Raw genomic sequence first — 19,871 nt, forward strand, 5'->3', positions numbered from 1 at the left:
GAGAAGGGGAGGGACAAGGTGGTGAAGTCCAATTGGTGCATGTGTACCAGCAGGAGCACCAGATAGGCTCTGCTGGTGCGCTTGCACTGTGCCAACCTCCCCACCATCTCCCCCTCTCCTTCCCAGTAAGCAGCAGCGACTCAGGAGGTCAAGTGAGCACCACCACTCGGCTTTTAAGGACAGCTGACAGAAAGGTCCTCTAAGGCCAGTTTCAATCCCCATAGCCCAGTGCTCTGGCCTTTCTCTGCTCTTTCTCCACCCTCTGGTTTTAAGGCAGAAATGTAGAGAGACAGCCATGGAAAAAAGAAGAAGCTGTATTTGTACTGAGTCAGAAGCCAGAACGCAGACAGGGAGCTCAGATGAATGGAGAATTAGATAAGGAATAACAAGCTCATCAGCACTTTCCATGGGGAACTAGATGAGCAATAGCACGTTGGTCAGCACTTTGAGCGATGTGCTAGATGAGCATTAGCCTGGTTCTACGTAGCAATAGCAAGCTGCTTTTAAAAACGCCAAACCAGACTCAAGGCTACCCACTCGCCTCCTAAGCAGGAAACTAAAGCACAAATAAACCAGGTCTTTGCGCCTTGAAATGGAGAACAATGATCAACACTGGCAGGTCTTGATCAAATGTGGTGGGGGAAAGAAAATTTTGGAAATTTATTTATTAAATCACTCTAGCCGCCCCATAACAATTCTCTGGGCATCTCACACAATGAAATCAAACAGTTTTATATTCAGCATAAAGCAGCAAAAGTCACAATGAACTAATTTTGAAAAACCATTACACAATTTAAAAATCAAAACCATACCTCCATTAAAAAGTGTGCATCTGCTTTTGCAGATGAGTGTCCCAAACTCATTTCTTGGCAAAGTGGAAATGTTTTTGGAAACCATCAGGGAAACTTTGTACATATCTCAAGAGTACAAATTCTCTGGCTAATTTTGGACATTACAATGATGCTAATTGGCTTCAAAGCTGTACTATTTGCTTCCCTTGTCTCCAGCTTCTTGCAATTAGTGTGTATATGTACATACAACATGCATTTTGTTCTTTTGTGGGGGGCATGATCAGATTAAACGTGATACCTTGTTGTTTGGTTTAATTTTCATTCCATAGACTACGACACACTGGTAGCAATTTTCAAACCACTATATCTTTCCTTTTTAAAAATTTTAAAGAGATTTTCCCTCTTTTCAAATCTGCTTGGTATATTTTGTTCCGACGTAGACCTGCTGAGCAACCACATCTTGAAAACAGCCATGTGTGCAGAAGCCATTATTGCTGGTTTATCAATGGAAACACTGCAGGGGAACATGCTGGACGTAGGCTGCAATGGCGACGAACTGACTCTTAATGGAAGGCCCATCATTGCTAACAAGGATGTCATCGCGACCAATGGCGTGATACACTTTGTCAACGAATTACTCATCCCAGACTCTGGTAAACCTTTTTCTCATTATGATTTTGTCTCAGACAAGATGTGCTTGGTGAGCTTGCCAGTGTGAACAGTGCAGCTTAACCGCCAGGGCTGCTGTTTAGGGATGACCCTCAGGGCCTCAGCTCCAGGTCCTTTGTGTTCGGGGTTGGACATCCTGCCCATTTTTGTAGGTTATTTCTTTCCTTATAGCATGGCTGAGCACACTGCAGAGCAAAGTGCAGATGAGACACCAGCCAACTTGCCCAGAAGCATCCCTGCTCATTGCCATCAATTGTATTCTTTTATTCGAATATATGGAGAATGCACTACAACAACCTGGCCCAGTTGTGACTGGCCTAATTCCATGTCAGTTCAGCTGATGTTCCATCTGAGTCACTTGTCTCCCATAGTGTAGCTTTCCCACTTCTAAAATGAGGTTATATATGAATGTATTTCACAGAGAGAAAAATATTAAAAATAAGCTTAATGTCAACAAAATTAAGAATCAAAATGCCGAATCTTTCTGGGTTTGTTTTTTTGATAGAGGAAGCACAGCATGAGCGTTGAAATGGAGATGTAAAATGAACCATAAAGTCTCATTTTTAAAAAACACATAATGAATCTGGCATAGAATACACATATTTTTGTTGCATATTTTAATTTAATTTAAAGCTCTGGTCCATGGGTAGGCAAACAAAGGCCCGGGGGCCTGATCCGGCCCAATCAGCGTGTTTTTACATGAGTAGAACGTATGCTTTTATTTAAAATGCATCTCTGGGTTATTTGTGGGGCATAGGAATTCATTCATTTTTTTCTTCAAAATATAGTCTGGCCCCCCACAAGGTCTGAGGGACAGTGGACCGGCCCCCTGCTGAAAAAGTTTGCTGACCCCTGCTCTGGTCATTCATCAGTTACCCCTTCTGTAATAAATAATAATGTTGAGACTCATGTTAACACCTTTTCTTTTTAAATTGCAGCTAAAACTTTGTTGGAGCTCGGTCAGGATTCCGACGTTTCAAAGGCTATGGACCTTTTTAGACGAGCTGGCCTCAGTTCGCATCTCACTGGAAATGAGCGGCTGACAGTTCTTGCCCCCATCAATTCTTTCTTCACAGGTAAGCTCTGGCACTCATCTGCACTCTAATCTGCTTAGTGGCAGAACCAGAAGCGTCAATCAACTCAGGACAGAATCTATACTCTGGTGGGCACTGCTGGTTGTGTGTGACAGCCATGACTGGAAACGAGGAGAGATTATAATCCCCTCTGCATACATGAGCTGTCCCTAAAGCTTCATTTTATTGTTGAAAGTCAATTTGAGCTTGTAAGGTTGCAAATTAAGGTCACATCTTTTTCTCTTTTTTTGGTGTTATTCTGGTTCTAATGCTGTAAAAGGTAATGTAAAATGCAGTCGCTTTAATGCATGCAGGATATGCCCATCAAACACGGGACCAGCCAGCCCGGGTTACAGTGTGATATTGGCACTGTAAAGGCATGCTGCTTCCCCAAAGATCATCTTCATTTGCGCTGACTAGTTTCTGGGGAACTCACAATTCTGCCTGATCAAAAGAATCCACATTCATCTGAATGTATTTATATCAGTGGAATAATTCACATTGTTTCTAAGGGTCACCTATTAATTCATGCATAGTATAGGTGTACCTGGTTTTGATTGGATGAACCTTACAGTGTGTGTGAAACCACTCTGAAATGATAAATATGGGGGATGGGAATCCTGCCTTTTGTCTTGTCAACATAACACCCAGTTCTTGTCACAGGAGCTCATTGTGTGTTTTGGCTTTGGGGAATGAATGGGCGGTGTTCAGCAGAGGTGGGGAAACCAAGGCTCTCCCAGTTTCATTGGATTACATCTCCTGTCATCTCTGACCATTTGTTATGCTCGCTGGGGCTGATGGGAGTCCAGCAATGTATGGAAGGACACAGGTTCCTCACTACCGATTTACACAGTGGTACCAGTTGCTCTGACAGTAACTCTCTACTTAGATGTTACCTTTAGATCCTGTTTTTCCTCTCAAGAACTCTGAGGCTGTCGTGTGGACCTCAGGCTACCTCTCGCCCAAGGCGATTAAAAAAATGAGCTTGATCAACAATTGCTAGAACTTTATGACAATGTGATGCAAAAGTTTATGCTTCAATAACATTAAGTCTTTGAAGTGCCGCAGAATTCTGTGTTGCTTTTGTTACAGAAGCTAAATGGCTATCTCTTTGGAATTGAAATACATTGGCACTAACATGGAGGGAGAAAGAGGCAATGGAGTGTGCTTGGTCCTCACACTGTGGAACCATGAGCTACAAAGGAAACTGTGCATGCTGCTCTGAAATATTGAAAGTGTTGACTCGAGCAGCATTTTCTCTTTTATAATAATAAGCACTTTTATTATTTTTAGTTTCAGGAACTATCAGAGTGGTGCACAAGGATGGCACTGGTGTGAATCACAATTGTTCCCTCATCAAGTTTTCTGTGTAGCCACGTGGGTTGCAGATGCAAATTTTGTTTTTGCAGACACTGACTACATTTTAAAAGAAAGCAGTTGCCGGCCCTTTCTTTGCGGTGGGGGAGGGGTCGCGTAGGGGACTCACTTTGAAACTTGCATTTTGCAACAAAATTCTACACAACGGCATGCTTTAGATGCCTTGTTATAAAACTATGACTTTTGGCTTTCTTTTGTTCTGCAGATCAGACTCCTACACCAGGCAGGAACGTGCTCCGGGATCACATTATTAAAGAGCAGCTTTCCTCTAAATACCTTTTCCATGGACAGAAACTAGAAACTCTGAGTGGCAAGCAGCTGAGAGTATTTGTGTACCGCAATGTATGTTTGCCATTTAATTACTCCTCCCAGTTTGAGTTTTTCCTTTTAAAACAGGGTTTGTTGCTCTGGGTTCCTTTGGGAGGAAGGGTAGGGAAATAGTAGTAGTAGTAGTAGTAGTAGTAGTAGTAGTAGTAGTAACAATCAGTTCAAATAAAATCCTTTCTCCAGGTACTCATACATAGCAGTTTAACTGGGGTTATTTCATTTCTGTCCTCGCAGCAATCCTGTGTTTGACCTAAGATTATTCAGTGGGTTTCACAGTAGAACAAGGCCTGGTGTTTCTGTATAGATGAACAAGCTGGTTCCTTCGTTTTCTGCATTGGAAAGTTCTTTTCACACAAAACTGAATTGATTCCACTCTAGTGTTACACTGAGCTGATTTGTGTGAATGCTCTGCCTTTTAAATCACTTGATCAGCATGCAGTCGAGAGACTGTTAGCCTTGTGGGAATGTCCGATTTACTAGTCAGTTGGTGTTCAAGTACTTCTCGGCCTCATGCCACAGACCAAGATGTGCAGGATCTCTAGTGTGGAAACTTAAATCATTTTAAACTTCTGCGATGCTTTTAATTAAAACCCAATCCATCCTGTAGACTCTCTGCATCGAAAATGCCTGCATTGCTGCCCACGACAAAAGAGGAAGATTTGGAACCTTGTTCAGTATGGAAAAGTTGGTGACTCCCCCTCTTGGCACCGTTATGGATGTGCTCAAAGCGGATGATCGTTTCAGGTGACATTTTTAGTTTGTATTGTTAGCTTGAGAACAGTGACGTGGGAGAAGTGGTTTTGCTTTAGTGAGAACTTGAGGCTGATTATACTTCTGCATATTTAATCACATTTTGAATTTTAAAATCAATTATCTGATTTAAACCTTTTTTTATATAAAAAAAGTATGGAAGAGAGACATAGGAAACTGTCCTATACAGATCCAGACCATTAGTCGATCTAGGTCAATATTGTATATACGCTGTATATTGTATTGTATTGTATTGTATATACACTGACTGGCAGAAGTTCTCTGGTTTTTCAGACAGGAGTCTTTCCTGGACCTGCCTAGCGATATTGGGGATTGATGCATACAAAGCAGGTGCTATGCCACTGAGATATCGTGTTTAACAGCATGGATTTTGACTCACAAATAAATAAATTGACACCATTATTATAATATTAAGGACACGATTTTTAAATTATTTTTATTTATAAAAATACTTATGTCACTATTCATTACCACAATTAAACTGAAAACCATACAATAAAAACCATGTAAACATTTAAAACTGGAAATCAACAATTGCAAAAGGATATTTTATTAATGGCCAGCATACATGTGGCAACATAGAAAAGTTTCTGGCTGGTGTTTAAAGGTTAAAACAGAAGGCACCTGTTGTACCTCCTCTGGATTTTATTATGTTTTTTAAAAAATAAATGAATAAAAAGTCCTGATGGGTACACATAGTTGTGTAGTTATCTGTCTGTTACTGGGAAATTCTACTAGTGTCTCTCCAGTTCAAGCCTAATTCATACATTGGCAAAGCATTTAAAATGAATTTGAGGCTCTTGCTTGAAAGCTTTTCTCAATGGCATTGTAGACCTAACTTTTATTTGAATATTTAATCAAAATACATTTTTATCATTTTTGTTCTAAATGATTACAGAGAATGGAGGCAAGGAGGGACAGACCTGGTGGGACCAAGGATCTACTAGATCCTAAGCAGCTTTAGTGAGCTGCAGATTGTGGCAGGAACTCCAGTTCAAGCCCATTTGCTGCATCTACCCTGGTTCCGCCTCTCCTTTAAGGCTCAGTGCTACCCAGCCAGGGTTAGGATTGCCCACAAGTAATTCAACACAGACCAATGCTGCAATTTAATTAGATCCTAACTTCATTATAATTCTTTCCGTGTTAAGTGTTTGCACTTTATCTTTTCCTCTTTAATAATAAATGCAGCAGGCCAGTAGGGCAGTATTAATTCCCTTTTGCAGATAAAGTGCTCACGATTAAAGACAGCAGTGGTCAAGGTTTCTAAGCTGATTGAACTGCGTCACCTGAATGCAAATAGCACCCAGTCAAGCTTTTGTGGCGCTCATCTTACTCTATAGGCTGAGGGAGCCAGTGTACAGCTTCCGGGTCATGTAGCCAGCATGACTAAGCCGCTTCTGGCGAACTAGAGCAGCACACGGAAACGCCATTTACTTTCCCGCTGGAGCGGTACCTATTTATCTACTTGCACTTTGACGTGCTTTCAAACTGCTAGGTTGGCAGGAGTAGGGACCGAGCAACGGGAGCTCACCCCGTCGCGGGGATTCGAACCACTCACCTTCTGATCAGCAAGTCCTAGGCTCTGTGGTTTAACCCACAGTGCCACCCGCGTCCCTTTTGCAAAGTAGCCAGATGCAAAAGTGGGAAGAGCGATGGTGCGATGCTCACCTTGGTACAGTAGTTTATATTCCAGAAATGCAAAAGTCAGAGGTTTCAGCAAATCGCACACATTCCTCTGTCCTCCTTCCAGGCAAGCAAGAAGTATTATCAGAGTTCAAGAACATATTCCAGCCAAAGAAAAGAACTCAGGAGGGTGTGGCCTGTGGCAGGGCCAAAGAGAAGCGCCTGGAAAGCCATCTTTGGCTCCTGGGCCTGAGCGCCTCACCCTGCACTGCCGCTCTAATGGGACATGTGACCTGCCAACACAAAGGTCTATAGCATCCTGTTTCCACCAGTGTCCAGCCAGTTCCCTTTGGGAAGTCTTTGTTTAAGAGCTCCTTGCTCCTCCCCAATAATATATTGCAGGCACATCAGGGTTCCCTAAACACAGCAATTCCTTCTGGCGAAAGGAACCGAGAAGCCCACTAGCTCGGGAGTTCTATGTACACGTTGGGACATATATGGAGCTCTATGCTGGACCTCTTTGTTATTTCAGCCGTGACATTTTAAACTGCTCTTTGAAAATGCTTAAGCGTTAAATGCATATTTTCTCTGTGTGTTTCCGACAGCACTCTAGTGGCTGCCATCCAGTCTGCAGGCCTCACAGAAACGCTGAACAGGCCAAGGTCCTTCACAGTGTTCGCACCAACAAACGAAGCCTTCCGAGCCATGCCACAAGGGGCGCTGAACAAACTTATGGGTAAATGTCCATAGATCTGGTTGGCTGTGGTGTGAGATATTGAGATTATTTACACTGATTTCCTTGGATAAGTGAGCTTTCCAGCATTCTGTGCTATTAGTCTCATATTCAGCTTCTCTTTTGTTTGCTTGCCCATGGGTTGGAGACAATAGGTTACAAAAGTGGTGGCTCTGGTTTTCACTGATGTCACGAGGAATGATTTGTCCATGAGGTGACAGTGACTTACTGTCTACACCCATGGTGAGACAGTTCAGGCCCTTCAAACTTTGGGTGGGTGGGTGGGTGCACTAGATCCCAACAATTTATCACAATGAAAAGAAATATTTTGCAGAGTTGCCACCCACTGTGCTGAACTTCCCTCCCCTGCTCATCAGACTGCTGTTATGAGGGCAGGGGGGGGGGGGATGTCCTGTTTTTCTATATGCTAGCATGTGTGATTGCAAGTTCAGTTGTGTGAGAGAGAAAGAGAAAGAGCTGGTCTCTGTTCTCTCTGTGTGTATGATTATGTATGTGTGAAAGAATGACTCTGTGAGAGAGAGGCAATGATAGTCTACCTGCCAGTCTCTCTGTCATGTGTGCAGTTGTCTGTGTGTGGGGAAAAGACATAGACAGTCCAGACATCCCTTATGCCTCAGTCATTGAAATTTCCTAGTACTTTTATGGAATATTGCAGGGGTAATGAAGGAGTAGAAAAAAGGCAAAGAAAGAAGAGTATCAGTCAAGATTCAGGATTGATAAGATGGACAAGCAGTAGTAGTGGTGTGGGCTGTGGTGCATGGGTATATATATGCTACACTCTCTATTAACAAACAACTAAAAAGAGGTTAATAACCAACATCTAAAAAACTACTACTAATATGTTCCTCAAGCAAGAGAGGGAAACCACGCCTGGGCTACTGAAGGACCTAAGTAAGAAAAATGTCATGTGTATGTCTAAAAGAGTTGCCACGAATCATAGCAGGGAAGATGGAAATCACAGATGGCCATTAATAAATGTTGATGAATGTTAGCTGGGCTGGTAAGAACAGGGGTGAGATTTTCATAGGCCCCAGGCCCGGGGGGGGGGGGGGAGCTTCAGCTTGGAAGCCCTATAAGGAAAGAGTATGTGAACTTGTTCAATTATCTTTCATGTAAATATTGAAACATTCTCTTGCCTGATGTGGCTTAGAAAAGAATATGAGCTGTTCTAGTGCAATGACTTTTCTCAGTTCATGCCCATCCCATTTGTGACATCATAATGCAACATCTGCTGATGGGAGCTGGTTATCCTTTTAAGTTCGCAGAGCAGCAGTCTGCACATTTGCTCTATTGCTTAACGCACAAATAGTTCGTAACTGATTTGTAGCTACCGTAAGTAGCTGTGGAACTGAAACATCCCAGATGTGAACAGCCAAAATGTTCTGAGGCTTTGTAAGCAAAATATTTAGCTTACTCCTCTGAAAGCAATGAATCACCATTGATGGGAATATATAGCAAAGAGCAACTTGTGTAAGAGGAAAAAGGGAAGAAGAGCTGTAATTTCTTGTTTGATCAGCTTTATCTCTTGGATGTGTTACTCGTAGCTGCAGCTGGATTTGGGACATATACAACCTACTTCTATATTTGCTCCAAACAATTCAGTAGCAGGGGGTTGTAGTCCAGCCCCCTGCTACTGAATTGTTTGGAGCAAATATAGAAGTAGGTTGTATATGACTCTTGTGGTCTTTTCCAACTCTGTGATTCTATGATGGCAGTAAATATTATATAGATGGTATAATGTCTGACTGCATATCATTTCTGCATCTCAGAAATTTCAATTTCACTCTGGAGCTTAGAAAACCTGGACGGTCTGTCCAGGGTTAAGGCTCACACACAAAATCCTGAAATTCATTACCTCAGTGTTATGCCTTTGCACATGCTTTGCAAAGTATGTATAGAAAAGTACTGAATTCAATACCAAACCAGTCCATAGATGCATGAGATATGAGAGTGAATTTTCAGCAATATAATTGCAATGCTTCCTTTGAAATTCCAGTACTGTCTTTTAAATGAGGAACTGCTGATTACTTTCTAGCCTAAAACTTTGCCAGAAAGTATACATATTTATCTCATCCAAGCTGTGATTCCAAGTTCACTGAAGACCAACTGAAACACGAAATCCGTTTTTCATAGTGAGGCCTTGAACCTTTCTTAAATGGGTTTATCAATGTTGTGATAGAGAGCAAATTTAGATGGGTGTTTTGGGGGGTCATGATATTTTCTGTTTTACAAATGTGCCTTTGTTGCTCAAGGCACAGAGGAAAAGATCAGTAATGCGTAAAGGCTTATCAAAACAGCTTCAAACATTTTGGTTCAGTTTCACCTGTTTCCAAAAACAGCATCGGGGTTTTCTTTTCCAGTACGTCTTCTGCCACTTTTGGAAGCACTTGCCAGATATCAGATTTATAAGCTGCTATGATTCATTGCCAGTGTATGTTGGCATCCTCTTCTGCTTATGGAAGAAACAGATAGAGACAAAGGCATCATAAGCAATGAAGGCACCAGCTGCGGCAGCATAGCAGAAAAATATTGCAAGGAAATGATGTGATGTCAAATGAGCAGTTTTACTATTTTAAAAAACCCCAGAGCACTACGGGAATCATAGCTGCTGTTAAAGGATAGAGGTTCCAAGTATTTTTTAAGTCCTCCCCCAAATTGCAGATCACTCAGATCACACATTCATGCATTTGAAGTCAAATAACTTCAATACATTCTATGTAATACAGTATAGCTGTTTATACTGCATCCTTCCTCCTGCTGCAGAAAACACTTTAGCTGCTCAGTACTTGAGAGTTTCATTGCTGGAAGGAATACTTGCCAGCATACATGAGAATCTGAATATGGGCACTCTAGAGATATATGGCTGCATTCTGACTTCATGGAACAGCTGCATACTGTTAGTGGAAGGCGGAATACTCCTGATATTGTCCTTCGTCTGTTTACCTCACTATGTGATACTTTGTTTTCTTTCCTAAATACCACGAAACAAGTAAAATGTGCTGTAACACATATCTTGGATCTCTTTCACCCCCAGGGAATGCTAAAGAACTTGCCAGCATTCTGAAGTACCACATTGGGGATGAAATATTGGTTAGTGGAGCAGTTGGTGCAGTTGTAAGAATGAAGACCTTGCAGGGAGATAAATTGGAAGTCAGCACTGTAAGTTCAACTCCCCCCCCCCCCCCTTTATCTCTTGTTGTGAAATTACTGAGTTGTTTATCTGCAAATACCTTGAATTTCTGAAAAGCAGGCAATGGTTTTATTGTTGTATTTCTCATTTCTGTACTTGTATAATATCCTCTTATCCTTCTTCCTTCCCTGCATTTTTGTAAGAAATCATGCAGGATAGTTATAAATACAAAGACATACTCCTAATATTAACCAGTTAACAATGTTCACACAAAACTGTACCTCCCTGGGATTCTTTTGTGGGAGGCTGGGAGGGGAAGAGAAGATTAGAAGTGAGCCTCAATTTTGCATACTCTTTCTCCCTCCTCTCCTCACCATGGAGGAAATGTAGGCTTTATCTCACAATGACTGAGTGATCTCATGTTCAAATCTATCCCCTATCCATTCATTCACTTCTAGAAGTGAATAGAGTAGTGGAGATAGTTCAAGGTTTGTCCTGACATATAATCTGAATAGGTACAGGGTTGTCATGGAAGGTTTAGAGGAAACTAGACAATGATGTTTATCATGTCTCTTAAACAAGAACAGGAACCTTCAGACTTCAAACCTGGACACAACTACGGTAAGTCCAGTGCCATCTGTGACAAAGCTACATAATGACACTATCCACAGAGGAACATAGGCTGGAAGAGAAAGTCCAGTTGTGTGTGGTTAGCAACTACCAACAAAATACACACACTGTCTAGACACTTGCACTGTTACATAATAACGTTATCTCATTTTAATAACCTTCTTTTCACTTGTCAAAAACACATGCAGTGCTGTTAGCAATCATGGCACGAATAGCTTCGCAATGAGCTTCTACTGATACCGTAATTGTGATAGTTTATGATGCAGCAGATGCATTCCTTGATCCATGGCAGTGTTTTGGGGATTAAGCACATCCTAGTGCCCCTCAAGACTTATGCTGGCCTAGCAGAGCAAGGGACAGCCTGCAGGAAAATAGGAGTCTGTTTGTGGCTGCCTGCAAGGGAGGAACCACAAAAAGCAATCTTACATTTGTTTAACATAGTCTGCATCCACATTCTTACTTATTGGAATCACAGGCCTCTGAACACAAAAGTTTGCTCAAACAAGCAAACTGCTTGGGTGCAGCAGATTTCAGTGCAATATGCTGCTGGGTCTTTTGGAGAAGATTAAAAAAAAAACCTTCTGCATATTTTTTCCTCTAGAATTATTTCTCCTAGCATATGTTTCTGATGACTTATCTCTGCTTCTTTTTTTTCTCTTAAGAAAAACCACATCATAAATGTCAACAAGGAACCTGTGGCCGAAGCTGATATTATGGCCACTAATGGTGTGATTTATGCTGTGAATACCGTTTTACAACCACAAGGTAGGTCAAGTTAGGTTCAGGAATAAAAGAGATCTCCACCCCCTCCCTCAGGTTTGCTTCTCTTTCCTAAGGAGTTAAGGTCACATTATTATTACTGTGGAGCAGCAGCGAAATGCACATTTCCTGTGCAGCAGGAAACAAGTGGGTAATTCTCATCTTCCTGAGAAGCATTATATTTTCAGTCTCCAAAGCCCTCATTCACTTCAAGCGTTAGGAAAACTGCATGTGCCATATACGTGATTGGAAACATTGGGAGGGAAGAAGGGAAAGTGATTTTGCAGGGCTGTGAATCATAATTTCCTTTGACAATTTAACAAAAAACATACTGGACACAATATTTTTGGGTGGGTGGGGGTCAGCTTACAAGCAGGCTGCTCCTGGTGAGCCAGCTCAAAGGGCTCCTTTGAGAACAAACAGGATGTTTGCCTGCCTACTCATCCGTGAGAATGATGGCAGTGGTGTTGATTTGAGCTCCAGGCCTCTTTACTTAATATGGAAGTGCTGAAGACAGCAGAGTTGGAAGAGAGCCCCCAGGATCATCTAGTCCAACGCCTGCAATGCAGGAATATGCAGCTGTCCCATATGGGAATCAAACCTGCAACCTTGGCGTTATCAGCACCACACTCTTAACTACAACTTCTCTCATCCCTAGCCATTTCCCATGCTTGCTGGGGCTGGTGGGAGTTGTAGTTCTGCAAAATCTGGAAGGCTAAAGGTTCCCCACATCCCAACCTATGTTCTTAATTGTGTTCTACCCGAAAGTCTACCAGTTTTGGTGGATGGAGGGCAATGATAGGAGCAGTGGACAACTCCTAAAAATACAATGTACAATCCAGCTTTAATATTTTCCCTTTCATGCATATGGCAACAAAGCATTTCTCTTAAGGAAGTATCTAGGATAGTATGTGGAATTTTATGGGTTTGCGCACAGAGCAGCAATGTTTGGTTGCTTGGACAGACTGACAGCAGAGTTTGAAGCACTGGTATAGAGTTGTTTCCATTGCATTTAGTTCCTTCCATAAATTTGTGTCCTGCCTGTTCATTTGATGCTTAAGGTAGCTCAAGAAACGAAACACCAACCCAAAATAAAAGCATTACAACAGAACGTTGTAATTTGGTCTTCTAAATTAATGGAAGCAGAAAACACCCACAAGTGTATTTGAATGTTGTTTAAACGTTGTTTGTGTCTTTTAGCTTCCAGGCCTAATGAAAGAAGTGATGAGCCTGCAGATCCAGCACTGGAAATCTTCAAGCAAGCCTCTGCATTATCCAAGGTAAGCATAATGCTCAAGCAGCATATCGAGACATTTCTAATGTCCCTGTATTTGGACATGGACAACATAGATCATATCACTGGAACCTTCATTCAGATTAAATTATTATAATTTATTTACTTGTTCCACTTTTAAACTGTCCTCTTCAATTAAGATCCTGGGGCAGCTTGTAAAATATCTAGTTGAAACTATAATGAAACCACTAAACCTTTAACCACTAATTTTATAATCATCATCATCATCATCATCATCATCATCATCATCATATTCAGGCTCTCAAAATCAACACAGCAGAGGGAAATGTAATCACAACAGACCTTGAACACATCAATCTCCTGCAAAGGCCAGGGTAGACAGATGTGTCTTAAGCTGCTATCTTCCAGATCAGTTATGCTCACATGTTGCAAAGAGGGCAGGGAGAGAGCCCATGTGAGTTAAGGACTTGGCCCACTGACTTTGTCACCACACATAGAGGTTTGCAACAGGAGGTACTCTTTGAACATATCCAAAAATGTGCTTGCTTGGAAAGATCTCCCACTGATTACAGTGAAATTTGCCTGCCTGCAGCCCCCTCCTAAAATCACAATCCCAAGTATGTAGTGAACCATACAGAACCAATGGAACTGGTATCCATGGATCAGATGTGAAATACTTTGTACCAGCTCCCTAAATCATGCTATGCAATCTCTCATTTGGCCATATTTGAATGGCCTCCAAAGTAATGGCTGTGGTGCAAATGGCCTCCCCCAGGCACAGCCTGCTTCTCCCAGTTTTCTTTCCATCTTTACAGAGGCTTACGGTGGTAGCAGCCGAGGGCTGAATTTAGACCTACAGCAGCTTTTCAAGTGGTGCAGGGGGAACTGCAGGGCAGACAGATGCTGTTCTGACACAAGCTCCCTTCGGTCCCTGCCCCCACCCCCACAACACTGCTCTAATACGGGCAAGACCCATGCTTACTAAAGGGATGTTTTTGTTTGGGGTTTTCAATTGCACACCAATTTGCTATAAAATTATATAAATATTATTGATTTGTTTCATCTGTACAAATGTAAACGTTCTCTCTCTTTTCCCCCCTTGCAGATTTCCCACAGGAATGTTCGATTAGGTAAGCAAAATTTACATGCCACATAACTTAAATGGTTCCTCTGTTGTGTGGCAGCTACTAGGATTTGTAGTAGCATCCCTTGCCTCACCCATGAGAACCATTTGTGTTCTCTCAGAACATGGGCATGTTTAATCCACTCACAGGGACCTCCATATATTCCAGGCATCTTCACTTGATATCCTATGAGTGCTGTGTGGGTGCTTGCCAACGGAAACATTTTTAGCCACACTCTCAGTGGGGGTCATGTATACTCTGGACCCCCTCTGAATTTGCCTGCTGCTGTACCCTTCTGGGAAGCAATGCCATTCCCTCCTTTATTAGTGAGGCTTTCCTTCTCTTTGTTTCTTGTAGGCTCTTCAAGGGCAATTCGCTAAGGCTGAGTTGAACTATCAGCTATGAAAAAATGTGATAACAAGGAATGTGAAATGCCCCAGTCAAAACACAAACGTGTTGGAAGTAGGGAGATATGCTCAGCCATATTTCCCTGTCTCCCACTGCTCCTTTCACTGAGACAGACCACTGGTCCATCTAGGTCAATAGGGATGCAGGTGGCATTGTGGTCTAAACCACTGAGCCCCTTGGACTTGTTGATTGGAAGGTCGGCGGTTCGAATCCGCGTGACGGTGGTGAGCTCCTGTTGTTCTGTCCTAGCTCCTGCCAACCTAGCAGTTTGAAAGCATACCAGTGCAAGTCTATAGATACCACTGCGGCAGGAAGGTAAATGGCATTTCCGTGCACTCTGGTTTCCGTCACGGTGTCCTGTTGCACCAGAAGCAGTTTTGTCATGCTGGCCACATGACCCAGAAAGCCGTCTATGGACAAACGGTGGCTCCCTCGGCCTGAAGCAAGATGAGCACCGCATCCCAGTCGCCTTTGACTGGGCTTAACTGTCCAGGGATCCTTTACCTTTTACCATCTAGGTCAGTACTTCCCACACAGGACAGCAGCTGCTCTCTGGGGTTTCAGTCAGGGTTTCTTCCCAGCCCTACCTGGAGATAGGGAACATTGCTTGGCCGCTTAGGCAATGTGAGGGACAGGTTTCCTTTCCCTTGCATAGTGGGCAAACAATCCCTCTCCTCTTGTCCTGCCTGGTCTAGACGTGCAACAGAGTGAGGTGATAAAATCCTGAGGCAACAGAGTGGCCTATGCCATTTCAGCCTGCAGATGGTAGATTATATTTTTTGAACACTTCCCCACATTTTAAAATACACCTCCTTTTAAATAAAAGCTAGGTTCTGGCTCAGTCTGTTCCCTGCTTGCGGGGTGTTGTTTTAACAGACGGACATATTTTATAAATGTAATCCCCTCACCTGGAATCTGAAGTGGTACTCTTCATTCTTCCATCTCAGGAGGTTGCCACCAAATTCACAACAAATTATGCTGTGTATGTAAATATAATGTATTGGCCAGGAGACACCTAGATGTCTCAGTGCATACTCAGTCAAGGGAATACTATACCCCACTGTGAAGGGGATAGTATACTATTATATCATATCACCCCATTCTTGCAAATTGCCATGTGCATGCCAGAGCACTGTGGCATAGGCATCCAACTTCGTTTAATGAAGCTTAGCAAATCCAGTGGAATTAAGTATCTGGGAATGAGTGCCCGATTGCAGTCAATGTTCAAAACAAACACTGTAGGCACATTCTAAAGCATCTTTCAAGCAATTCAGTTTTCATTTGGCTGTGAACAGCTTTAGAGAGGAACAAAATAACATAGTGGTAGTAAATGGTTTACTGATTTTAATTTGAGAAGACCTCTGACTATCTTTTTGATGCAGCCATAGATGATTAATGCAGTTGTGCTTATGACAGCGTCTCCTTCTCTCCTTTTTCAGCTCCTGTGTATTCCAGATTGTTAGCCAGAATGAAACACTAAAGCAACAGCCATTCTGTATATGTAAAGCACAACCAAGGATTCAACTAGCTTTTGCCATTGGGTTGCTGAAAAGAAGGACTATGTTTTCTACAAAACAACAACAACAACACCCACACATACACACATGCCACCATGTATTACACAAAGGTTATGTTTTTTTCAACTGAAATGAAGGAGAGAAAATAAAAGCCATATATATTTAAACCATTGTTTGATAAGCCTAATTTTGTTACAGCTGGTAGCTGAGAATTCAGGAAGCCTCAGGTATGTGTGTCTACTCCAAAATTATTTAGGCCCAGCCTCCAGTTGTGCAAGAGCTAAAAATGGCTTTGATTGCAAGACACGCTAAAATCAATCCCTCTCTGGTTAGTATTTAATAAAAATGTTTAAGGTTTGCATGCGCTGTCAAGAACTGCACACACTGCCTTATGCTCAGAATCCTATTGAATATCTGAGGCTTTGGCTTTAGAAAAGGGAGTTATTCAGAAATGCAGCCTGAATTAGACTCAGGTTGGCTTTCAATTGCTACAGTCTGTCTACATGGTTTTGAGTGCAGGTACGTAGACTGATCCTGCACTTTTGCACACCGTCACTGCTAAAACCAAGATTCGTGAAGCTCATTTGTCCAAATTGGCCCTTCACATTCTTGAGGGTCAGTGAGATGAATGGTCCGTTTTCTATAAGGTGCTAACAGTAGTATTTTCCTACTTAACAGAGTTTTGTCGTGAAATATTTTAGAAGATAGCCACAGAAGCATTTATTATTCATTTCTATATGTATATTGGTAGGTACAGATGGATCATGAGTGGTCTCTGTACTGTGGTGCTTTTCTTTTTCTTTAAAAAAACCGCAGAGTTTTTAAAAGAGTCTTGCTTTAGAATAATAATCCAACTTTGTGACTTTCCCACAGTTTATGGCTTGAGGCTTGCAAGCTTACAGATAGGATATTCTGATTTGGTCTCTCATTGTTAATGGGGTTGGTTGGGGCTTTCAACTACATTTTGAAAATGACGGCAACAAGCTTCATAGCGATTACATAAAATCTTAATACCATTTTTCAGAGCACACAGCCCAGGCATGACTTAGACATAAATTTGTATGTGGACATTTTAAAGGATGTAAAAGTACAGCTTGTGCCTTCAGTTAAAACTGGCTATTTAGGTCACATACAGGTGCTACAGAACTAGCTCCCTACATGCTGTGGAAGCTTTCTCATTCATCCACCCCTGATAAGAGAACAAAACCTGTCAGAAATTCAGGAGATTTTCTTTAAAAAGGGGGGAGTTTGGATGTAATGTACACTTACAAAAAGCTGCCTGTGTGTGGACAAACTATCACACATTCTAACACGAGCTCTCTGAATTGCGGCCTGTAGTCTTAAGAGACTTTGCTAGGCACTCTCTGAACAGTGCCAGTTGTGTACTTCAGCAAGAACATGTGGTTTTTATTTTCTTCCCTCCTGTGCTTTGAAAATGTTCCACACAATTCTGTGTCTTGGCTTTTTTTTTTTTTTTAAGCCTCATTGATGATATTAGGGAATTTGCATGATATAAGCTATGGTTTGATCAGTGCTGTCAATTAGCTTTTGTTTACACATATGGTTCTAACTTTAATATCTTTTTTCCTTCCTGAGCCTGACAACACATCCTCTCTGTAATGTGGTCATAGAGCAATCCCTCATCAAAACCTTCAAATAAACAATTCATTTGTGATAAAACTTGGGTTTTCTTTTAAATATATAAATTGACTGTGTCAGTAATATTACAAGTGACATCAGCATACTTTGTTTAGGGACACAGTTTTACCTCAGATAGCTTTTAAGAAATCCCTTGAGTACCACCCCAAAATACTGCAAAGTCTTTCTGCAGATTTTACACATTGTGAAGCTTTTCTTTCAGCCATTTACCTCAGAGTATTACCTCACACTATCCTGGCAGCGAGGAAGTAGGACACTGCCATCTCAGTTTGCACATGGTAACTTATTTGTTTGACAGTATCTCCATGTGAAAATCACACCCATTTCTCTTTTTAGAAAGAAGGTTCAAAAAGCAACTTTGCTTGATATGGCAAGTTTTGATACAAAGCAGTCATTTTCAAATGTGGGCACTTTCAAGCATTCAGATTCAGATATGGGATGGCACAGAGGCCTGGCAGAATTGGCAGGGCTGGGGGGGGGGGAGAGAGAGAGAGATTGAAAGTGTTGCATAAATATTTTACAATATTCTTTGTTTAATTTTTTGGACATATTCATGAGATAGCTTAAAGACGCCCTTCACCCACTATTTATTTATTTGTAACTATTTGGACTAATTATTTATAACTCAAAACAACTACAAAAATGTGATTGAGAAAGTTTTTTTGAAAAATAAATAAAAATAAAGTAGCACATGGTTGGCAAAGCCAGGCTTTCAGCAATTATCAAGAGCTTTGTGAACATGAAACATAGTTGGAGAACAAATATTTTGTTCCCGGTGTTTTGTTATCTGTGCATCAAACTATTCTGTTGATTGCGTAGGTGCCATATTCATGAAGATGCTATGGTAATGCTACCAGCTGGCACCATTAAGAGCTCATTTGCCAGGTACCCCAGTAAATGCCTACTTCTCCCAATGACACTTAGTTCAAATGACTTTTTGTGCATTTGTAGTCCTTCCAAGAACCCAGTAAAGTAGGGCACTATTAACCTCCCTGCAAAGCAGGGCACTATCAATTAGTAATCCTTGCAATAACCCTGGGAAGTAGGGCACTGTTAATCAATACCAGCTTACCCAAGATTGCCCAGCCAGCCAGTCAATGCTCCAGCAAAAATTTGATTCTCTTCCTTGCCTAATTCATCAGTCATTATGGTGTAGTACCACCTCTAGATTTCCACATTTAATGATGGTGCTGGATTTCTCAGTGACACATGCCCCTTCCTAGGTATAATTTATTGACAGAACCTGTGGCCTTTGAGCTGCTGTTCGACTCTACTGATTATGCTTCTGGGGCAGATGGGAGTCAAAGTCCAGCAACATCTGAAGGGCCACAGGTCCCCCACCCCGTTTTAAAGCATTCTGGTGTGCACAAGAATTGGAATCAAAGGAAAATATTCAGAATCCTATATAGAACTAAGCACTTCAAACAGGAGTCTGCAAGCCACATCCCCATGCCTCCCTTGCCATTGCTCATGCTAAGCCCTGGGAATCTTGCCCTTTTCCATACCCAGCGAAACAATTTGCTACGACACAGTTTGAGTTAGTATTACGCATCCCATTCAAGGGACTCCCGTGCTCTTTTTCAATATAAGATGCAGGTTTGTCCAATCATACAAGCATAAGAACAGCCTGCTGGACCAGGGAAATTTCTAGTCCAGCATCCTATTCTCACAGCGGCCAAACAGATACTTGTGGGAAACCTGTAAGCAGGACCTGGGCACAAACACACTCCCCTCCTGTGGTTTCCAGCAACTAGTATTCAGGAGCATTGTTGCCTCTGGCTGAAGAGGCAGAACATAGTTCTAGATAGCCGTATCCTCCACAAATTTGTCCAATCCTCTTTTAAATCAACAACAGTTTAAATCAAATTTTAAATTGTGGTGCTACCCAATGGGAGGGGAAACCCCTGCCCCCTACCATAAACTAGGAGAGGAGGGAGTGTCACAGAGTAGGCCAGGCTGTTGTTTTTCTTCCACAGGGGAATATTCAAATATAAATGACCTCAT

At 41.9% G+C, this 19,871-nt stretch overlaps 1 protein-coding gene across 1 annotated transcript in view; it reads left to right on the forward strand.

Moving 5' to 3' along the window:
* Positions 1-16,375, forward strand: part of TGFBI (transforming growth factor beta induced) — a 39,673-nt gene extending 23,298 nt beyond the window's left edge. The window contains exons 8-17 of the mRNA XM_028718094.2: positions 1,232-1,444; positions 2,399-2,536; positions 4,116-4,252; positions 4,845-4,981; positions 7,237-7,367; positions 10,420-10,544; positions 11,808-11,910; positions 13,105-13,184; positions 14,265-14,289; positions 16,131-16,375. Coding sequence (XP_028573927.2) covers positions 1,232-1,444; positions 2,399-2,536; positions 4,116-4,252; positions 4,845-4,981; positions 7,237-7,367; positions 10,420-10,544; positions 11,808-11,910; positions 13,105-13,184; positions 14,265-14,289; positions 16,131-16,171 — 1,130 coding nt within the window. The 3' untranslated portion in view covers positions 16,172-16,375. The remainder of the gene's footprint in view (positions 1-1,231; positions 1,445-2,398; positions 2,537-4,115; positions 4,253-4,844; positions 4,982-7,236; positions 7,368-10,419; positions 10,545-11,807; positions 11,911-13,104; positions 13,185-14,264; positions 14,290-16,130) is intronic.
* Positions 16,376-19,871: the final 3,496 nt, after the last annotated feature.

Source organism: Podarcis muralis, chromosome 2, assembly GCF_964188315.1.
Source record: "Podarcis muralis chromosome 2, rPodMur119.hap1.1, whole genome shotgun sequence".
Taxonomy (NCBI): domain Eukaryota; kingdom Metazoa; phylum Chordata; class Lepidosauria; order Squamata; family Lacertidae; genus Podarcis; species Podarcis muralis.